At 41.6% G+C, this 17,323-nt stretch overlaps 1 protein-coding gene and 1 non-coding gene across 3 annotated transcripts in view; both read right to left on the bottom strand.

The window, feature by feature from the left end:
* Positions 1-17,323, bottom strand: part of LOC126353802 (transmembrane protein 41B-like) — a 53,338-nt gene that overhangs the window by 3,131 nt on the left and 32,884 nt on the right. For both annotated transcript variants that reach the window (XM_050002899.1, XM_050002898.1), the window contains exon 5: positions 2,070-2,208. In XM_050002899.1, the coding sequence (XP_049858856.1) occupies positions 2,070-2,208 (139 nt within the window). The remainder of the gene's footprint in view (positions 1-2,069; positions 2,209-17,323) is intronic.
* Trnav-cac (transfer RNA valine (anticodon CAC)) lies at positions 14,345-14,417 on the bottom strand. Its single transcript has one exon. It is a non-coding gene; the product is annotated as a tRNA-Val (tRNA).

Below are 17,323 nucleotides of genomic sequence, written 5' to 3'. Positions count from 1 at the left end.
CCCTTTTTTTCTCAAATACATAGCAAATATCACATCCAACAATGGAAATTCCTTGTTGGAATATCCCGTCTGCAACCAAATGCACCATCTTTACAGTTAGTAGCAATCCAGTCTTTTCCTAATATTGTTCAAGTTTCACATCTATACTGACATTAAAATATGATAATATTCCTTCATCTCTTGCCTCCAAACATGTTGTCTGCCTACTGCTCTCTCACTGGTTGCATAGAACTAGCCGCTGACACATCCCCTTTTATTCCTGTCATACCTCTTGGCTAGCATTTACACCACTGCTATAGGACACGTACATACGCCACAAAATTCGATTCTAACTACAAATGGATTCAGGTAAACTACAGTTTAAACATGGTAGATGTTCATAAAAAGCCAGGTATGTGATACGTATTCCCATGATAGGCAGCACAACGAAATTTGCTACAGCCTGTTTTACAATGTCAAAGTTCTTTGACAGATTTTTTAAAATAAAAGCTGGGATCATGCTCTAACTTTTATTAAAGATCTGAGAAAAGAGCCACAATACACCATCAAAGATTTTGTAAAACATCTTTTATAAAAATGATAATTTAACAAAGATATTTTATAGTCTAATATGGGTCTACCCAATCACTACCCTCTTCTTCACATTTGGACTGGTCCTCAGCCAAGCTGGTGTCACTAACACCTGTCCAGTCTCTCCAAATTCTTCAAAAGAAATTTGAATGTGACCTCGACTGAAAAAGCTAAATCAGTAAAAGTGAGACAATCCTTGCCTTAACCTACTACATAATGTAAAAATGTTGACCTCAATGGCAATAGTCGAGAATGTAAGACAACCCCGTATTTTTCCGATGAAGGGTTTGAGGGATAAACTTCATCTGATAATCTGGTAAATATGATAGTATTTATTGAGTTTGCTAACAGTTCTTGGGCCTGAGCAATTACAATAGGAAACTGTAGGGAACTCTCAACTCTTTCATAAACTTCAATACAATGTCAAATGCAGAATACAAAGCAGAAACAATAGTATATTAACAGAAACCGACTTTAGAGATATAGCAATTGCTATAAGTCCAGATTAAAATTCTTAAATTATGTACATATTTATTAAATCTATATTAAATGAAATAGTCTACAGAAAGAAGAAAGGAGTTAAAGAAGATTAGGGTTCAAATTCCGTTGACATTGACATCATCAGAGATGGAGATAAGCTCAGAATGATAAAAGGATGGGGAAGGAAATCAACCTTACCATTTTGAAGGTCCCATTCTGGAATTTGCCTGGAGTTATTTAGGGAAATCACAGAAAACCTAAATCAGGATTGTCGGGTGCAGATTTGAACCATTGTCCTCCACAATATCAGTCCAGTGTGCTAACCACTGCGAAACATGAGTTGGGTACAGAATGGAAGCAGTTGTATTACAAGATTGGTTAGCAGTGTAGTGACTAAGTGCAGTCGCACCTCTATGACCCATCTTGGAAACGTGAGTTGTCATTTTCCAATAAAATTCTTCTGGATGTATGACTGCTTCATATTTAATAAAAATACCTAATTTTTGCTATTACTGCATGTAGCCTTTGTTAGTGTATCCTCATAAAGACTGTCTTCAATAGTGGCCAAACATCAATAGTTTTATCACATAGACATTATCAACATGGACTCCAATCACAGAAGCCTACCCTCATATGTGCCATATACTGTTGTGAATAGGGCAATCAAAACTGTTACAGTTTTAACACCTGATTGTTGTCTCTAGTACCCTCCAGCAAACTGCTCATATTGATGCTCCCCATCAGAGCTGTACTGTCAGTATTCTTTTAACATAAAATGCATAACTTAGTTAGATCAGTTAATTTTGCACATTCTGTCTATGTACAACATTATTTCATTTTTAAGAAAATGATTATTATACATAAATACTGTGTGGCTACGTTTGCATTACAGTAGTATTTCAGCTATTTACACAAACACTGAATTGAATTAAACACGTTTTTAATCTGTCACTTAGAAATATGGTTAGTCATCTTGATTATAACTTTCTACACTATCTCATAAAGATGGCAATACTTACCCAAAAATGTCCCCAGCCAGAAAGGAACTATGGGGACCCCTATCACTGGTGAAACTATGTTGATAAACCAGTTTGGTAAAAAAGGGGTTATTCGCAGAAATAATATGTAATTCAGCAAATTTTCACGGTGCTTATTTACCTAAAAAGAAAAATTATATCATCAATACACAAGTTAATTACTAATGATCAAGTGGAATATACATTAAAAATATATTAGGAATAAGCAGTGTAGTGCTACCACTATTTTTTGGGTGTTACTTTGGAAACAGCAGAGTAGGCAGTGCAGCAATTGAAGAACCCATAAGTACCCAGTGCAGTGTGTCAGCATGCCAATTACAGCAACAGGGCAGTTTATGCATTGTGTGACTGACCAAGCCCGGCACCACAATCCTGCCAGTATGGCAGTAAAACAGGATTCTTACAGAATGAGGCAAGCAGTTAAACTGTTGTCAGGAACGTGACCAGAAGCAATACATTAGCACAACAAGTGAATCACTATTCTGTGTAGATAACCATCCCTTTTTAATAGTCTGGTCGATCTAAGACGAGTGGGCTATGCCAAGCACCACCTCACCATGGGTAAGCAAATAGTCACCCCAAGTCCACTCTGCCACCATTCCTCATTCCAGCACCACTTTGTAGTACCTCAGCCTCCTCCTTGGACTTGATGTCCCTCCACTGGTGCGCTGTTTCCCAATTCACTCCCGCAGCACGTCAACTCCTGCCCATGGGGTAGTGAGTCATGACCATGATGGTACAACTGCTCTCCTTTCTACGCTGGTGCAGGAGCTGTGGCATCTCGTGCCACCACTTCTAGTGCTGCTAGTTGACCAGTGGGTATCAGCATTCTGGGGCACATACATGGTATTTGAAGAAAAGTAATGACACTGACAACACTGAGCAATCTGGCAACACTGTGTTGCTCTACTTGTGTAAACCAGTGTGTTCATTCCTTCCAGGTGCTCTGTCTGAGTTTTAGCTCTGTACAGCTGTCATGTGGTTTATGAGAGCACCATCAGTGAAGTTGTGTTTTCACTGTGCAATTCGTAACTGGAACAGCGGTATTTAGAGCAACTTTCTGACATCAAGTTTTGTGTTAAACTTGAGGAATCCACGAATGTGATCTTGAAAAAGTTGAAACAGTCCTATGGAGGACATTCCTTATCAAAAGCACAAGTTTTATGCTGTTTCGAATCATTTTTGGAAGGCCGAGGACACATTGCAAGTCAACCTCACTCACAGGATCGCCACAAGTTTCCCCAAGTGAAATTCCCTGATTTTCATACAAGTTTTAGCATTTTTCCCTAACAAATTTGGAGAGCTAAAGTGAAAGTTAAGACATACGTTGACAATCAGTCTTTGCAGCTATGGTACAAGAAACAATAGTGCAAATGAGGAGATATCTAAAAAACAAACTTGCAAGCAGATGGCATTTCCTGATGTGAGCCAAAAATTTAAATACTAACATCAACACATTTTGTTATGAATGGTTTTTAGATGAAGAAAACAACTCAAATAGTATAAGTGTTTCTTTAAAACCACTGATGTTATTTTATTTCAATACAAAGAAACGCAATCAGCGACAAAAATATGCGTTTCCTTGGAGTCACAACACAGATTTAAAATACCTTCACTGATTTCAGAAAAAACCTTCAAAAAGAATATGCCTCTTGAAAGAAGTGTATAAGATGGTGAAGAATTGTGTAAACCAACACTGTAGGCGACCGCCAATAGAATATTGGTTCTACTATGTTCACTACTGTCAGTTATTACCCACTGTGTTATATTTATTATTTAACAGCTATTGTGTGATATTTCTTTCTAGAAATATACAGGGTGTTACAAAAAGGTATGACCAAACTTTCAGGAAACATTCCTCACACACAAAGAAAGAAAATATGTTATGTGGACATGTGTCCGGAAACGCTTACTTTCCAGTTAGAGCTCATTTTATTACTTCTCTTCAAATCACATTAATCATGGAATGGAAACACACAGCAACAGAACATACCAGCGTGACTTCAAACACTTTGTTACAGGAAATGTTCAAAATGTCCTCCGTTAGTGAGGATACATGCACCCACACTCCGTCGCATGGAATCCCTGATGCGCTGCTGCAGCCCTGGAGAATGGCGTATTGTATCACAGCCCTCCACAATATGAGCACGAAGAGTCTCTACATTTGGTACCGGGGTTGCGTAGACAAGAGCTTTCAAACGCCCCCATAAGTGAAAGTCAAGAGGGTTGAGGTCAGGAGAGCGTGGAGGCCATGGAATTGGTCCGCCTGTACCAATCCATCCGTCACCAAATCTGTTGCTGAGAAGTGTACAAACACTTCGACTGAAATGTGCAGGAGCTCCATCGTGCATGAACCCCATGTTGTGTCGTACTTGTAAAGACACATGTTCTAGCAGCACAGGTAGAGTATCTCGTATGAAATCATGATAATGTGCTCCATTGAGCGTAGGTGGAAGAACATACTGACGAAACTAAAATGAGCTCTTAACATGGAAATTAAGCATTTCCGAACACATGTCCACATAACATCTTTTCTTTATTTGTGTGTGAGGAATGTTTCCTGAAAGTTTGGCCGTACCTTTTTGTAACACCCTGTATAAGTACATAGCGTACAAACCACCAGTGACTGAAGTTTCTTCTTATTGTCCATACTTTCTAAGGTATGAACTACTTTGAACTGTCATAATGCACTGAAACAAATAAAATGCCAATAAAAAGCCACACTGCTTAGTGTACTTGCGGCGAGAAAGTAGCAATTCCTGATATCCATTGCCCATGGACTCTGGCCTGCGGAGAAACACCACAGTCCTGGATCCATGGATAAACCATGAAAATCTGCATCATTATGCAACACCTAGACACAGACTTAGCCTGTGGGCAGATTGGTGGAATTCGATCCAATGGGCAGGGCTTGCACATTGGTGGGCCTGTGGTTCTGGGCCGTCGCCGAAATCCACTCATGTGGGCAGCTATTCATGAGCCACAGACAGCATGTTGATGAACACACAACTCACGTGCACATGACCACTGTCTCCGGCTGCTGCATCTACAGTCTCTGAGAATCAGATCCGAACAAACCACTCCTCATGCCTCTCTGCCTCTCGTTGGCAGCTGCTAGGCTAATGGCAAGAAGTGGTGGCAGCACTGACTGCAATCTGAGGGGAAGGAGAGAAATAATAGTAATGAGGGAGTAGGGAAGCAGCGAATGTACTCAGCTGCACCCACCCAGTGACAATGCATGACACCTCAGTAAACAAACCACTTCATCTACTGAGACAGAGGCGAGATTTTTCCAGTGTTCTTCTTCTTCTTCTTCTTCTTCTTCTTCAAATTTCCCTGTCATCTTTGAAATTCCTTGATATTCCCCAATTTTCAGAACCTGTGGCAACCCTGCACTCAGAAAGATCTTCTGCTTCAGAATCCGATGAAATATTGAATGTATCCCGTTCTTGAGAGACTTGTTCCTCCACAACAAACTGTCAACAAAGTATTTTATGAATATGTCCTTCTAAGGGTCAGGAAAAGAGTGAATCGAGTGAGACTGGACATTGCCGGCAAGTGGATGACAATGCCCCATGTCACATGGTCATTTTCATCGCAGAATTTTTTATCTCAAAAGACATTCTTGTTGTTCGACAGTCCCCTATTCTCCTAATCCGAGTCCCCACAATTTCCTTATTTCCTGAAACTGAAAAATGTCTTCAAGGATGCCATTTTTGGACTCAAGAGAAGATCCAAAAGAATGTGACGGACATAGTAAAGGCTCTACCGGATGAAGCCTTTCAGGACCGCTACCACAACTGGGAATAACTACTCTGCCGGCATATAGCTGCCAAAGGGGCAATATTATTGTTTGAAAAAAATAAAAACTTTGTTAGATAAAAAACCAGTCTCATTACCTTTCTCACACACCTTGTATGTCACAGTATACTGGCTGGGCCCTAGCTGATACCACGTGGCACGCCCCTACCTTGCCACATGATGAGAAGAGAGTGGTCAGCCCACTGTGATGTACAAGTGTAGTTGCACGAGTTATAATAAAGTGATTGACTTTAAATGTTATTTTACTAAGCTACCATTGGCCAGATCCTTGCCACGATTCTCCACTATCACCTAGTCTTGTGCACAAGTGGCCTGTCAGCCCAATGTCCACTGTAGTCGGCGAAACTAAAAGCTACTTCCATGCTGCACAACATCACAACCAAAGCCATCAGTGTCATTACACAGTGGGGTGAGTGAACAAACTGTCCGATTCTACTTTTGTATGCTGAAGAAATGGTATCTAGGAAAGAAACACATCGGAACTTAAAAAGTTACATTAGTCAAACCACGGAACCTGCTAACATGTCTCTTCTAGTGCATCGTCTGCAGAGTGAGTGTCAGCAGAACGGTTTAAATGTCACTGTTATGGCATACTCCTAGGCAGTGTACTGAACCTAATTGGTTGATGATGAGGTATAGAGTATAAATTGATTGTAATTCTGAGTGTTAAAAATTGTTGTCAACTAATACTGTGTGGCATTTGTGTCTGGGAGATAAAGGTTTCACAATGGTAGAGTCCTGGGCACAGGGTGTTTCCAAGTGAGAGGCATTGCAGGTATTACTAGATGTGGTAGCACAGGTGACAGCATGTAAAACACATCTAATAGGGCAAACTGCAATTAAAGATAAACAGTCAGCATCAGTCCAACAGCCTTAGATCCAGCCTCCATCAGTTTAATCACACCCTTTTCTGTTAGGTCAACTGAGATGGTGGTCTTGCTCCCGGAGAACCTAAAATTGTTGGCAGATAGGGGAGGTTGGTCAGATATTCAGCTGTTACAAGTGATGATGTTACAGTTAGCAGAGATAGCAAAAACTTTTGTTAAGTGTACAGAGGAGTTGACAAACGCACAGACATTTGAGCAATTGAGTCAAGGCCTCCTACAGGGGTATAAAAATAACAGCATGAGGTTTTCCTGTAAGCTATTAAGTAAAGTCACAAAAAGACACAAAGCAGTGGAAGTTTTTGCATATACTATACATAAAATTAATGTGCAAAAGTGAGAGTTAAGGGAGATAACGAGGCAAATAAGATTATACTTCAAGAAGCCCAGCATAAGGCACTTGATGCCTTCCTCAGAGGCCTGTCACTTGATATATGGAGAAGGGTTAGGACAGGTACCTCAAAAGACCTCTACCCTGTGGTCTGGTGGGCAACAAAATTCACAGAAATTGATATCTTATAAGTGCGAAGTGTTCAATATTAATGTGAATCGCTATAGATGTGGATGAACCGGGCATGTCCAAAGGCAGTACTGGCAACCTCAATGACATAAAAAGGGTTGATTCCAGCAAGGGGATAGCAGAAGCAGTAAGAGAGGTAGAAACAGGAAATGGAAAAGCGTTGAACACAAGAAGGAACTCGAGTCTGCCATGCTGCATTTCTGTTAAATTTTGGTGTGGCAAATACAAATGCAGAGGTGGAATGTCCTATGGTAGGGATTGTAAGGAGCAGGGGCACATGTCAGTGGCAAGACAGACCTCATCCGTCAGAAGCAACTGAACTCACCACACTATAGGTTGCTTGGGATGGGAGATAGTGATGCAAGGACATTGGGTTCATTTGTATTAAATTTTCAGGTTGGGAAACTTGGGTTTGAACAATGTGTGGAAGTAGTGTCCCATGTAAGCAAAGGTTACTCTATGATCCTGGACTTTTTGTATCAACATGGTATAAAAATTGACATTCAGCGACCCGAGGCGGAACTGTGACAACATTCCAGCTAGCGGATGCTGTTACTAGTGTTGCAATGTTCATTAACATAAGGATCAAATTAATTAAACTGCATACGAAAACTGTAACAAGATGTCCCCAATAGTGGGACTGACTTTTTGAAATGATCTATATGGTGATTAGGTTAAGAACCAGTTTGAGAGTAACTGACAAAAAAGAATTTGGAATTTCATGTAAGGCTCTATAAGATTAAAACAGTAACAATGTACAGGCTGGTTGTACAGTGTAATGGTTAAGATGCTGACCTTACATGCAAGAGGTTGTCAGTTTGAACCTTGTCAGATACATTGCACATTTTTTTTTAATTTTAAAACCTTTATCAAAATGACTGATTACAATTTTTATTCAATTAATTGGTTGACACACATTTTCTTTTATTTGTATTCCCTTGTCACAATTTAAATCACAGTTTTAACTTCTTTAATTGCTCGTGTTTTCTTCCTATCTTTCTTTTTCCACTTTGAATCTTCTAGCATGTGGATATAATTATTTTTATTTATCTGCCATAATAGTTAAACTTAATTTAAATTCTGGATTTTGTTGTTGATTACTCCCAAACGAGGGGCCACCAGAGTGAATGGCTTGGACCTTAACATACATCGCTGTATAGACTGTTCCAGAAAGTCGATCCCACCCCTGAGAACCACTCTTTTTAAGGCTTGGTTCTCATGATACAATGCCAGAGTGTCCTGGAAAATTGCTTTGGGTGTTGATATGTTGTATGTAGCATAGTTACAAGAGGAGAATGATGTACTGGATGCACCACTTTGTTTTGTTAAGGGAAGGAGGATGATGGGAAAGTGGTACCCGTGAATTTGGATAATTTTGGTGCCGACGAAGTAGAGCTAATTCAGGGGCTGTTACTACCAAATTTGGCCATCCTGGTGGAGGATGACGACTGGGACACACTGACCATGGTCAGCCACGGGTTGTCGCTACAACTTCATTATGTAACAACATGGAGCATCTAGAGGGACAGAAAGGATAGAGATGGGAGAAGTTATTACTGAAGCTTGAGGATTGTTTTATCCTCAGGGTCCATTGCCAGTGTCATCCATAATGTAATACTGAATTCCAATGCGAAATGAAGCAGTGATGTACCAGAAACCACGTCGTGTATCTTGGCATTTACAGCTAATTATGGAGGATTTTGTTAACCAACAATTAGCCAATGGAATAATAATAGAGGAGAGCACTACATCCTTAAAATGTCAGCAGACACTACCAAGAAATATTAGGTTCTGCTGGGACTATCATCATCTTCACAATAAGATGGTAACTGAAGTGTACCCCATACCTGCTACCATGGAGACAGTGCTGGTACTTCTCTACCACGGATTTAAGGAGCAAGTACCATCAGTTAGAGATTGTTCTGGAGTACCAACTGAAGAGTGTTCTTAGTTCCTTGGTGTCATTGTCAATACCAAAGGATGCAATTCAGATTAAAGAATGCCCCAGCAACATTTCAGTGATTGTTGGACAGGATACTAAGGGGGTTAAAACATTGGTAATATTTCGTGTACCTCGATGATATATTGTGTTTTTGAGAGATACTGATGAACATATGCAACACTTGAGACAGGTTTTTTAAAAAGAAGTGGGCTGCTCAACTTACACTGAGCTTGGAGAAGTGTCATTTTGCCTTGGGGAAAGCGGGTTATTTGCGCCATACAAATAGCAGGGAAGGAGTAAAGATATAGCCACAGAATTTTCTAGTTCCTAAGATGAGTAAGGAGCTACAGAGACACTCAAATTATTATAGAAAATTTGTGAAGGAGTTTGCAGATGCAGCACGACCACTCATGCAATGATGAGGGCTGATCAATACAGACTAAAACTTTTTTTTTCCATACAGTTTCTTACTCCATTGTAACGTTTACATGATCTTTCTCAAAATACTCATGGCTACTTCAATTCATTTTTATAGCATCTCTGCCAGTCTCTGAACGCTTTTTGCACGCCATCATTTGTCAGGTCCTTGAGAACCATCTCACTTTTCTTCAGCACTCTTTCAGAGTTCTCACATCAAATGCGTCAAAGAACTGTCATTAGTAATGGGGGGAAAAAATCACAGGTTGCAAGCAGGGCTATAAGGTAGATGTGGTACACATGTAGTGTTTAACTGAGCCAAAACTTGCGCGGCGACTTGATTTGTGAAGTGATGGCATGCACTGTCATGATGAATTCTTCGCCATTTCGAGAAAGTTCTGGTTGTTTACTTGCAACATGCTTCATTTTATCCAATGCTGATACATAGTATGCTGCTGTAACAGTATCATGTATAATCATAAACAAGACACTGGCACATAAAACTCTCAACACTTCACTGAGGTTACTTAATGTTGGCTGTCGATCCTTGTGGACAATCACAGCAGCTGTGTTGGTGTTGACTTCAGTCACAGCAGAATCAGAAAACAGCAGGCTGACCCTGCTTGCAAGTAACAGAGATGGGTCAGACTTCTGTGAAGTCCTTGAACCACCTAAATACTTTTGCATGAGGTAGTGCATCTTCACCATAAGCTTGCGGCAGCATTTTGTAAGTTTCAGTGGCTGTATGGTTTAAACGAACACACAATTTTATTGAGCTGTACTGCTCCTCTCATGTCACATCCACTGTTTGGTATGTGAAATGCAAAGAGCATATAGAAAATAGAGCATTACTACCAACCTACTGATAAGAGTGTGCTGCTACCTATGGACATTACATGGAAAAACATGCAAATTTCAAATATTCAGGATACTATCACAGGAGCTATAGGAAAAAACTGGTCTCAGTCTTTGTTGCTCAGCCTTATATTAAAAAAGGGCGTGAAATTTGAGTGGACAGAAGAATTCCAAGCCACATTTGAGGGACTGAGGAAAGCATAAATTCGAGCCCAGTTTTGATTTTCCCCGACCATCAGGAGGAGTTTTTACTGTATGGTGATACATCCAGTCAGTTATTAGAGTGTGTTTTGAGTCAGGTGGTGAATGGCAAAGAACATCGTGTGGCTTACACTTCAAGGCAACTCAATACGGAAGGAAAGGACTATTTGACAACAGAGAAGGAAATGTTCAGCTTGATATGCAGAATTACACACTTTCGGTTCTATTTGTATGGGAAAAAATTCAAGCCAGCGACCGATCATGCACCTCTGAAATGATTGTTAGGGTCTAAGGACCCTTCTAGTGAGCTGACAAAGTGGGAAATGAGGCTGAACGAGTTTGATTATGAAGTGATACATGAGCCAAAAACAAAGTGCTGAAACACAAGTGGTTTAAGCAGGAAGGTCGAGCAGTATAGACACTGGGCACACCATTGTTGAGTGATTGGCAGTGCAAGATGCTGGCACCAACTGTAAGCTATACACGACAAGGATACAGTTCAGCATGTGTGACTGTTATGGATGCTAATTAGGTTAGAGGCATGTGAGGGGAGTGCCAGCTAAGCTTACGAGTGAAGTACTGACAGATGCACATGATCACACGCCTTCAGCAGAAAGGTACTGGTGGAATGGGAGGAAGGAATCGTGTACAGTATGCGTAATGAGTTGACACGAATTATAGGCAAATACCACTGCAAAGGTTACCAGAAGCAATGAAACCATTTGAAATTATAGGATGCCCGAGTGGTAATGACAAGTGTGCAGGAAGCCATTCATCATGCAGAATACGGACAACTGAGTCCAGCAAATATTTCACCAGAATAATATGTGATTGGGTTATGGAAAATACAAGAACAGCCGCTGTCTTTACTGGGATTCGTTTTGGAGCCTGGTAAACAGAATTTATCACTATAATGTCATGTAGCATATCAATGGAGGTTAGGACACACCAGGCAAACAAGGTTCAGCTGTTTGTAATCAAAACGGATGGCTAGAGTTCCCCATGGGACACCCTAGAACCTAAACCCTACACAGGCTACACTGGATCTACTTCATGTTTGACACCACAGTGGCGGCAGCAAACTGCTATGAGCAGGGCAGATTCGCAGGGGTGAAGTGACTGGGACTGTGCAGTAGTGGGATATTAGATAATGAAATAGAATGAGAGATAATGGGACTGACATTCCACCATTAGCCACTGTTATGAGGATTACCACGTTAAATAACACAGCCACTGTTGTACAGGCCAGACAAACCACTAATGGTACTTGCATTGAACAAGCTCATAGGAATGCAAGAAAGGCATATTTTGGCAGAACAGATGCTACAGCATATGCAGCAGTGTCAGGAGGAACAGCATCATATGGCAGTGATTCTAAGTGTCATGATACCTGACACCATAGTAGTCCTGAATCTGTTCTGTGCACCCTTCATTCTACCTCAGGTGGAAAGCTGCCCACCCATCCGACCTCCTGGCACTGCAGATCCCAGTACACTGGATCATAAATAGGCATATGGTACCCACGATGGAGAGTGAAAGTGATTGTATGTATGGCATTGTAATGCACATAGAGGTAAGAAATGTGCCATTGTAATGTGCGTAGTAGTAATACCGGTAAATGTATTTAATAGTGTGTAAGAGGTTATAGGACTACTGACCAGGCCCTCAGTACCCTGAAAGGTGTGATGTGTTAAGCGGTATATGGGGAGTTTCCAGGATAGTGTGGTTAGTGGGAGGTTGGTAGTTGGACTTTTGTATGGGGTGGGGATGGTGGACAGTCGGTGAAGGAAGTGGTTGGTCTCTCCCAGGTGGGAGGCTAAATTACAGGCAATTGATTGGAGGTGTTGGTCAATGAGGGCTGAAATTCTTTCAGTAGGGGCACAATAACCAGTCACAGGCACCCAGGATTGTTGGGGTTGTGGATTTTGGGGAGCATGTAGAAGGTGTGTGTGTGGGGTGTCATAGGGATGAGGAGGGAATTGTATTTGGGGGAGATGTTCTAGGAATGGCCTAAGGCACTCTGGCAGTTTGTATGTGAAGGAGTCAGATAACTGGTGGAGGCCTTCTGTCAGGTAGTCACTATGACTCACAACAATGGTGGTGGAACCTCATTAGGTCAGGACTTGTTTTGAGGTTGTGTATGGCTGTCCTTTCTTCTTCTGAAAGGTTGGTGTCCTGAGGAAGGGACCTAGGAAAGGATGTGAGGCTAAGTTGGAGGTAAGGAATTCCTGGATGGTGACCAGTGGGTGGTGGGGAGCATCAGGGTTGGATGGTGTTATGAACTGGAAGAGACAAGGTTCAATGTTGGAATTAGGGCACTTTTTGTTGGAGGGACTGGTGGCAAAGAAGTGCTTCCCTTGCAGGGATTGCTACCTTTAAGTGGAAGAAGAAGGAGAAAGAACAGCCATACACAACTTCAGAACAAATCCTGACCTAATCATACTACCTGCACACAAAAGTTCCACCGCTGTTGTTATGAGTTGCACTGACTAGCTGGCAGAAGGCCTCCACCAATTATCTGGTTACTCCACCTATAATTTATACAAGTCATCTCATCCTGGAAGTCCAATACAAACTCCAACCCTGCTTAAAGCCTTAGGCCCTTCCCAAAACATCACTCCTGAATACATTTCCCTCTTCACCCTAGGACACCGCACACACCCACTTTCTACATGGTCCCCAAAATCCATAACCCCAACAGTCCTGGATGCCCCTTTGTGGTTGATTATTGTGTCCCCACTGAAAGAATTTCAGCTCCCATCAGCCAACACCTCCAATCATTTGCCTGTAATCTATCCTCACATGTCAAAGACATTAACAACTTCCTTCACTGACTCTTCACCACCCCCACCTCTTTACCTTCTGGATCCCTACTCGAAAAACTTGATGTGACCGCTACAGAACACTACCTTTCCCAATGTCCTTCATAGTCCAAACCCACAACCTCATTCCTCATACGCCTTACTAACTTTATTCTAATCCACAACTACTTCTCATTTGAAGATAAGGTACATGACTTGACAACACAGTGATGGGCACCAGCATACCACCCTCCTATGCCAATCTTTTTAATGGCCATCAAGAGGAGACCTTCCTAGCCATCAAAAACATTAAACATCTAGTCTGGTTCAGATTCACTGATGATATCTTCATGATATGGACTCTGGGACAAGACACCATATCTTCGTTCCTTGACAACCTCAACATCTACTCTCCCATTCACTTCATGTGGTCTTCCTCAACCCAGCATTCCACCTTCCTAGATGTTGACCACAATCTCTCTGGCAGCTCCATCTGAACCTCTGCCTGCATTAAACCCACCAACCACTAACAGTTCCTGCATTGTGATAGTCGTCATTCCTTTCACACCAAAAAATCCTTCCTATATAGCCTAGCTACCGATGGTCAGCGTACCTGCAGCGACAATCACTCCCTTGCTCATGGTAGTGGTGGTGGTTAGTGTTTAACGTCTCGTCGACAACGAGGTCATTAGAAACGGAGTGCAAGCTTGGGTTAGGGAAGGATTGGGAAGGAAATCGGCCGTGCCCTTTCAAAGGAACCATCCCGGCATTTGCCTGAAACGATTTAGGGAAATCACGGAAAACCTAAATCAGGATGGCCGGAGACGGGATTGAACCGTCGTCCTCCCGAATGTGAGTCCAGTGTGCTAACCACTGCACCACCTCGCTCGGTCACCCCCCCCCCCCCCCCCCTTGCTCAATATGCTGAGAGTGTCACCAATGTCTTCACAGACAGGCACTATCCCCTGACCTAATATGTCAACAGACCTCCCAAGTCATTTTCCCCTCACAACCCCAATCCTCCCACCATCCCCAAAAACCAGCCACACAGGAGTGTTTCCTTGTCACCCAGTATCATTGCAAACTGGAACAACTGAACCTCATCCTTCGCCAGAGCTTTGATTAATTACCATAACACCCTGAAATGAGGGACATACTATGGGAGATACTTCCCACCCCTGCTAAAGTGGCCCACGCAACCTCCTAGTCTATCCCTATGTCATTCCCAATCCCAACCCCTTGCCACAAGGATCATATCCCTGTGGAAGACCCAGGTGCAATACCTGCCCAATCCACCCATCCAGCACCTTCTATTCCAGTCCTGTCACAGGTTTATCCTACCCCATCAGGGTCCAGGCCACCTGTGAAAGCAGCCATGTCATTTACCTGCTATGCTGGAATCATTGCACAGCTTTTCATATTGGTATGAACGGTCACTGACAAACTGTGGCTAAGAGCAAAGTAGACCACCCTGTGGCACAATATGCAGCTGATTTGATTTCAGCAGCTGCTTCACTATCCATCTGGATCTTTCCATCCACCACCAGCTTTTCTAAACTGTGCAGATGGGAGTTATCCTTACAACACATTCACCGCTCCCATAATTATACCAGCCTCAAGCTGCAGCAACATACTGCATCCACACCCTCCACCCAACAGTTTCCACCCCCTCTGTCCTATAACCTTCTCCCCATTCTCATCTCCCACCCTGTTTATTTGTAGCCCTGTGCCAACGCAACACCTCCACCCACCTGCCTGTAATCTAGCCTCCCATGTTAAAGACACCAACGACTTCATTCATTGACTCTCCACTATCCACATCCCTTTGCCTCCTGGATCCCTACTCATCACTGTTGACGCCACCTCCCTATACACCAACATCCCTCATGTCTGTGGTCTTACTGCTATTGAACACTACCTTTCCCAATGTCCTTCAGAAGCCAAACCCACTACCTCATTCCTCATACACCTTGCTAACTTTATCCTAACCCACAACTACTCCTCATTTGAAGGGAAGAAGGTACATAAACAAATCCACAACACAGCCATAGGCACCTGCATACCACCATCCTGTGCCAACCTTTTTATGGGCCGTCTAAGGGAGACCTTCCTAGCCTCCCAAAACACCGAACCCCTAGTCTGGTTTGACTCTCCTTTTTTCCCCACCTCACAACCTCCTGACTCTGACACACACACACACACACACACACACACACACACACACACACGAGTGTGTCTTAGTGATGATATGAGCATGGCCTGCTTGAGGGGTTAGTAGATTTACATTTGGCAAAGATGCTGTAACTCAAGAAATGCACACATGCTGCAGCCTGTTGTGCTCCACTTCCTATGGACAATAGTGTTCAATTGTTAACATTGCTTTAAGCTGTTTAACTTTCATTTTAAGAACGAGGATAACAACATGATTATTTTTCTCTATCTTACTATACATGTTAAACAAACTAAAATAAAATTCAGTTCACATCTGCTTTTTAAAAATATACCAGTCAGTTTAAATTAATTTTACTGACTCCAGTTAGTGTACATTTACTTTACAGCTGTGAAGTTCGTTGCTAATCTCAATGTATCTTAACAGTTTTAAAGGAGACACCGAGTCGCAGACAGTACATTGAAAAGATGGCTATACATTCAAGTTTTTGGCCAAAAGGTGTTGTTCTGGAATATAAAACACACACAAACAACTTGCACACAAATGACTGCTGTGTCTGACCACTGTGGCTGGACTGCAGACAGCAAATGCCAGCAGTCCTGCAACAGTGGCCAGAGACAGTGATTGTGTGTGTTTTCATTGCACCTCTTTGCAACTCAATACATCTTCTGTACAGCGAGTAGCAACTTATCCTTTTCATAATATTAGAGTTATTCTATACTCGTCTTTCCATTGTTTAATAACAGTTTTAAAGAATTTCAATGCTGATAAGTAATGTTGAATTTTTAGAAATATTTAAAACAACAACAGTTGCCTCCCCCTTTTACAGTAAATATTGTATCACAGCCAAGAAAGCACTCCAGTAGGCAATACAATCCTAAAGCACAAGAGATCAAATGTGATGCTTTAATAAATCATGAGAGGTGAAAAGCAGAACATAAGATGGCAAATGAACTGAAATAAGTGACAGGGCAGAAGAAAAAGAAACAAAAACTGTATCATAAATATGCATAAACCATAATTTAGAGAAAGAAGGGTGCTATGAAGAGTTGTGAAAGCACAGGTGATGGAACGATAGTGTCAGAAATCTGAGGGGCACCAAAGATCCAGGAAAGTAAAGGTATATGAAATATAAAGGTTGGGAACACACCATTTCATTTCATGAAGGAGAAACAAGAGTCTGCTGTTTTCCGAGAAATGATTTTCTCATAAAGATAATAAACTGGATGCATTTACAGACCTGTTACTTTTAATCATCACGTTTAAAGAATTACAATTTAGAGTGAGAGTAATGCATGATGTACTATGAAAACATTTTACACGAAAATTAATAGCACAAATTCTAAACTAGGAAATCAGCTTCACTATTCAAGTAAAAAATAACTATGAACAACGTCAGACAATTTCCTCAACAGTAAAAGTGAGAGGCTAAAATTAAAGAACACCACAGTACCTCAACAATATTTAGACTTAATCTTATCTCAGCTAATAGTTTTGAATGACTTTCCCCTTTGACATTTTCTCCCAAAGACAAAACTATTAGACAGTATCACAAGCTATGTAGAGGTTGTGGGCACACACTAGTAGAGGATGGCATGTTGAGGTGAGTCGGAGTGGCCTTACA

The sequence above is a fragment of the Schistocerca gregaria genome, chromosome 3 (genome assembly GCF_023897955.1).
Source record: "Schistocerca gregaria isolate iqSchGreg1 chromosome 3, iqSchGreg1.2, whole genome shotgun sequence".
Lineage (NCBI taxonomy): Eukaryota > Metazoa > Arthropoda > Insecta > Orthoptera > Acrididae > Schistocerca > Schistocerca gregaria.
This window is presented reverse-complemented; position numbering and strand designations above follow the sequence as displayed.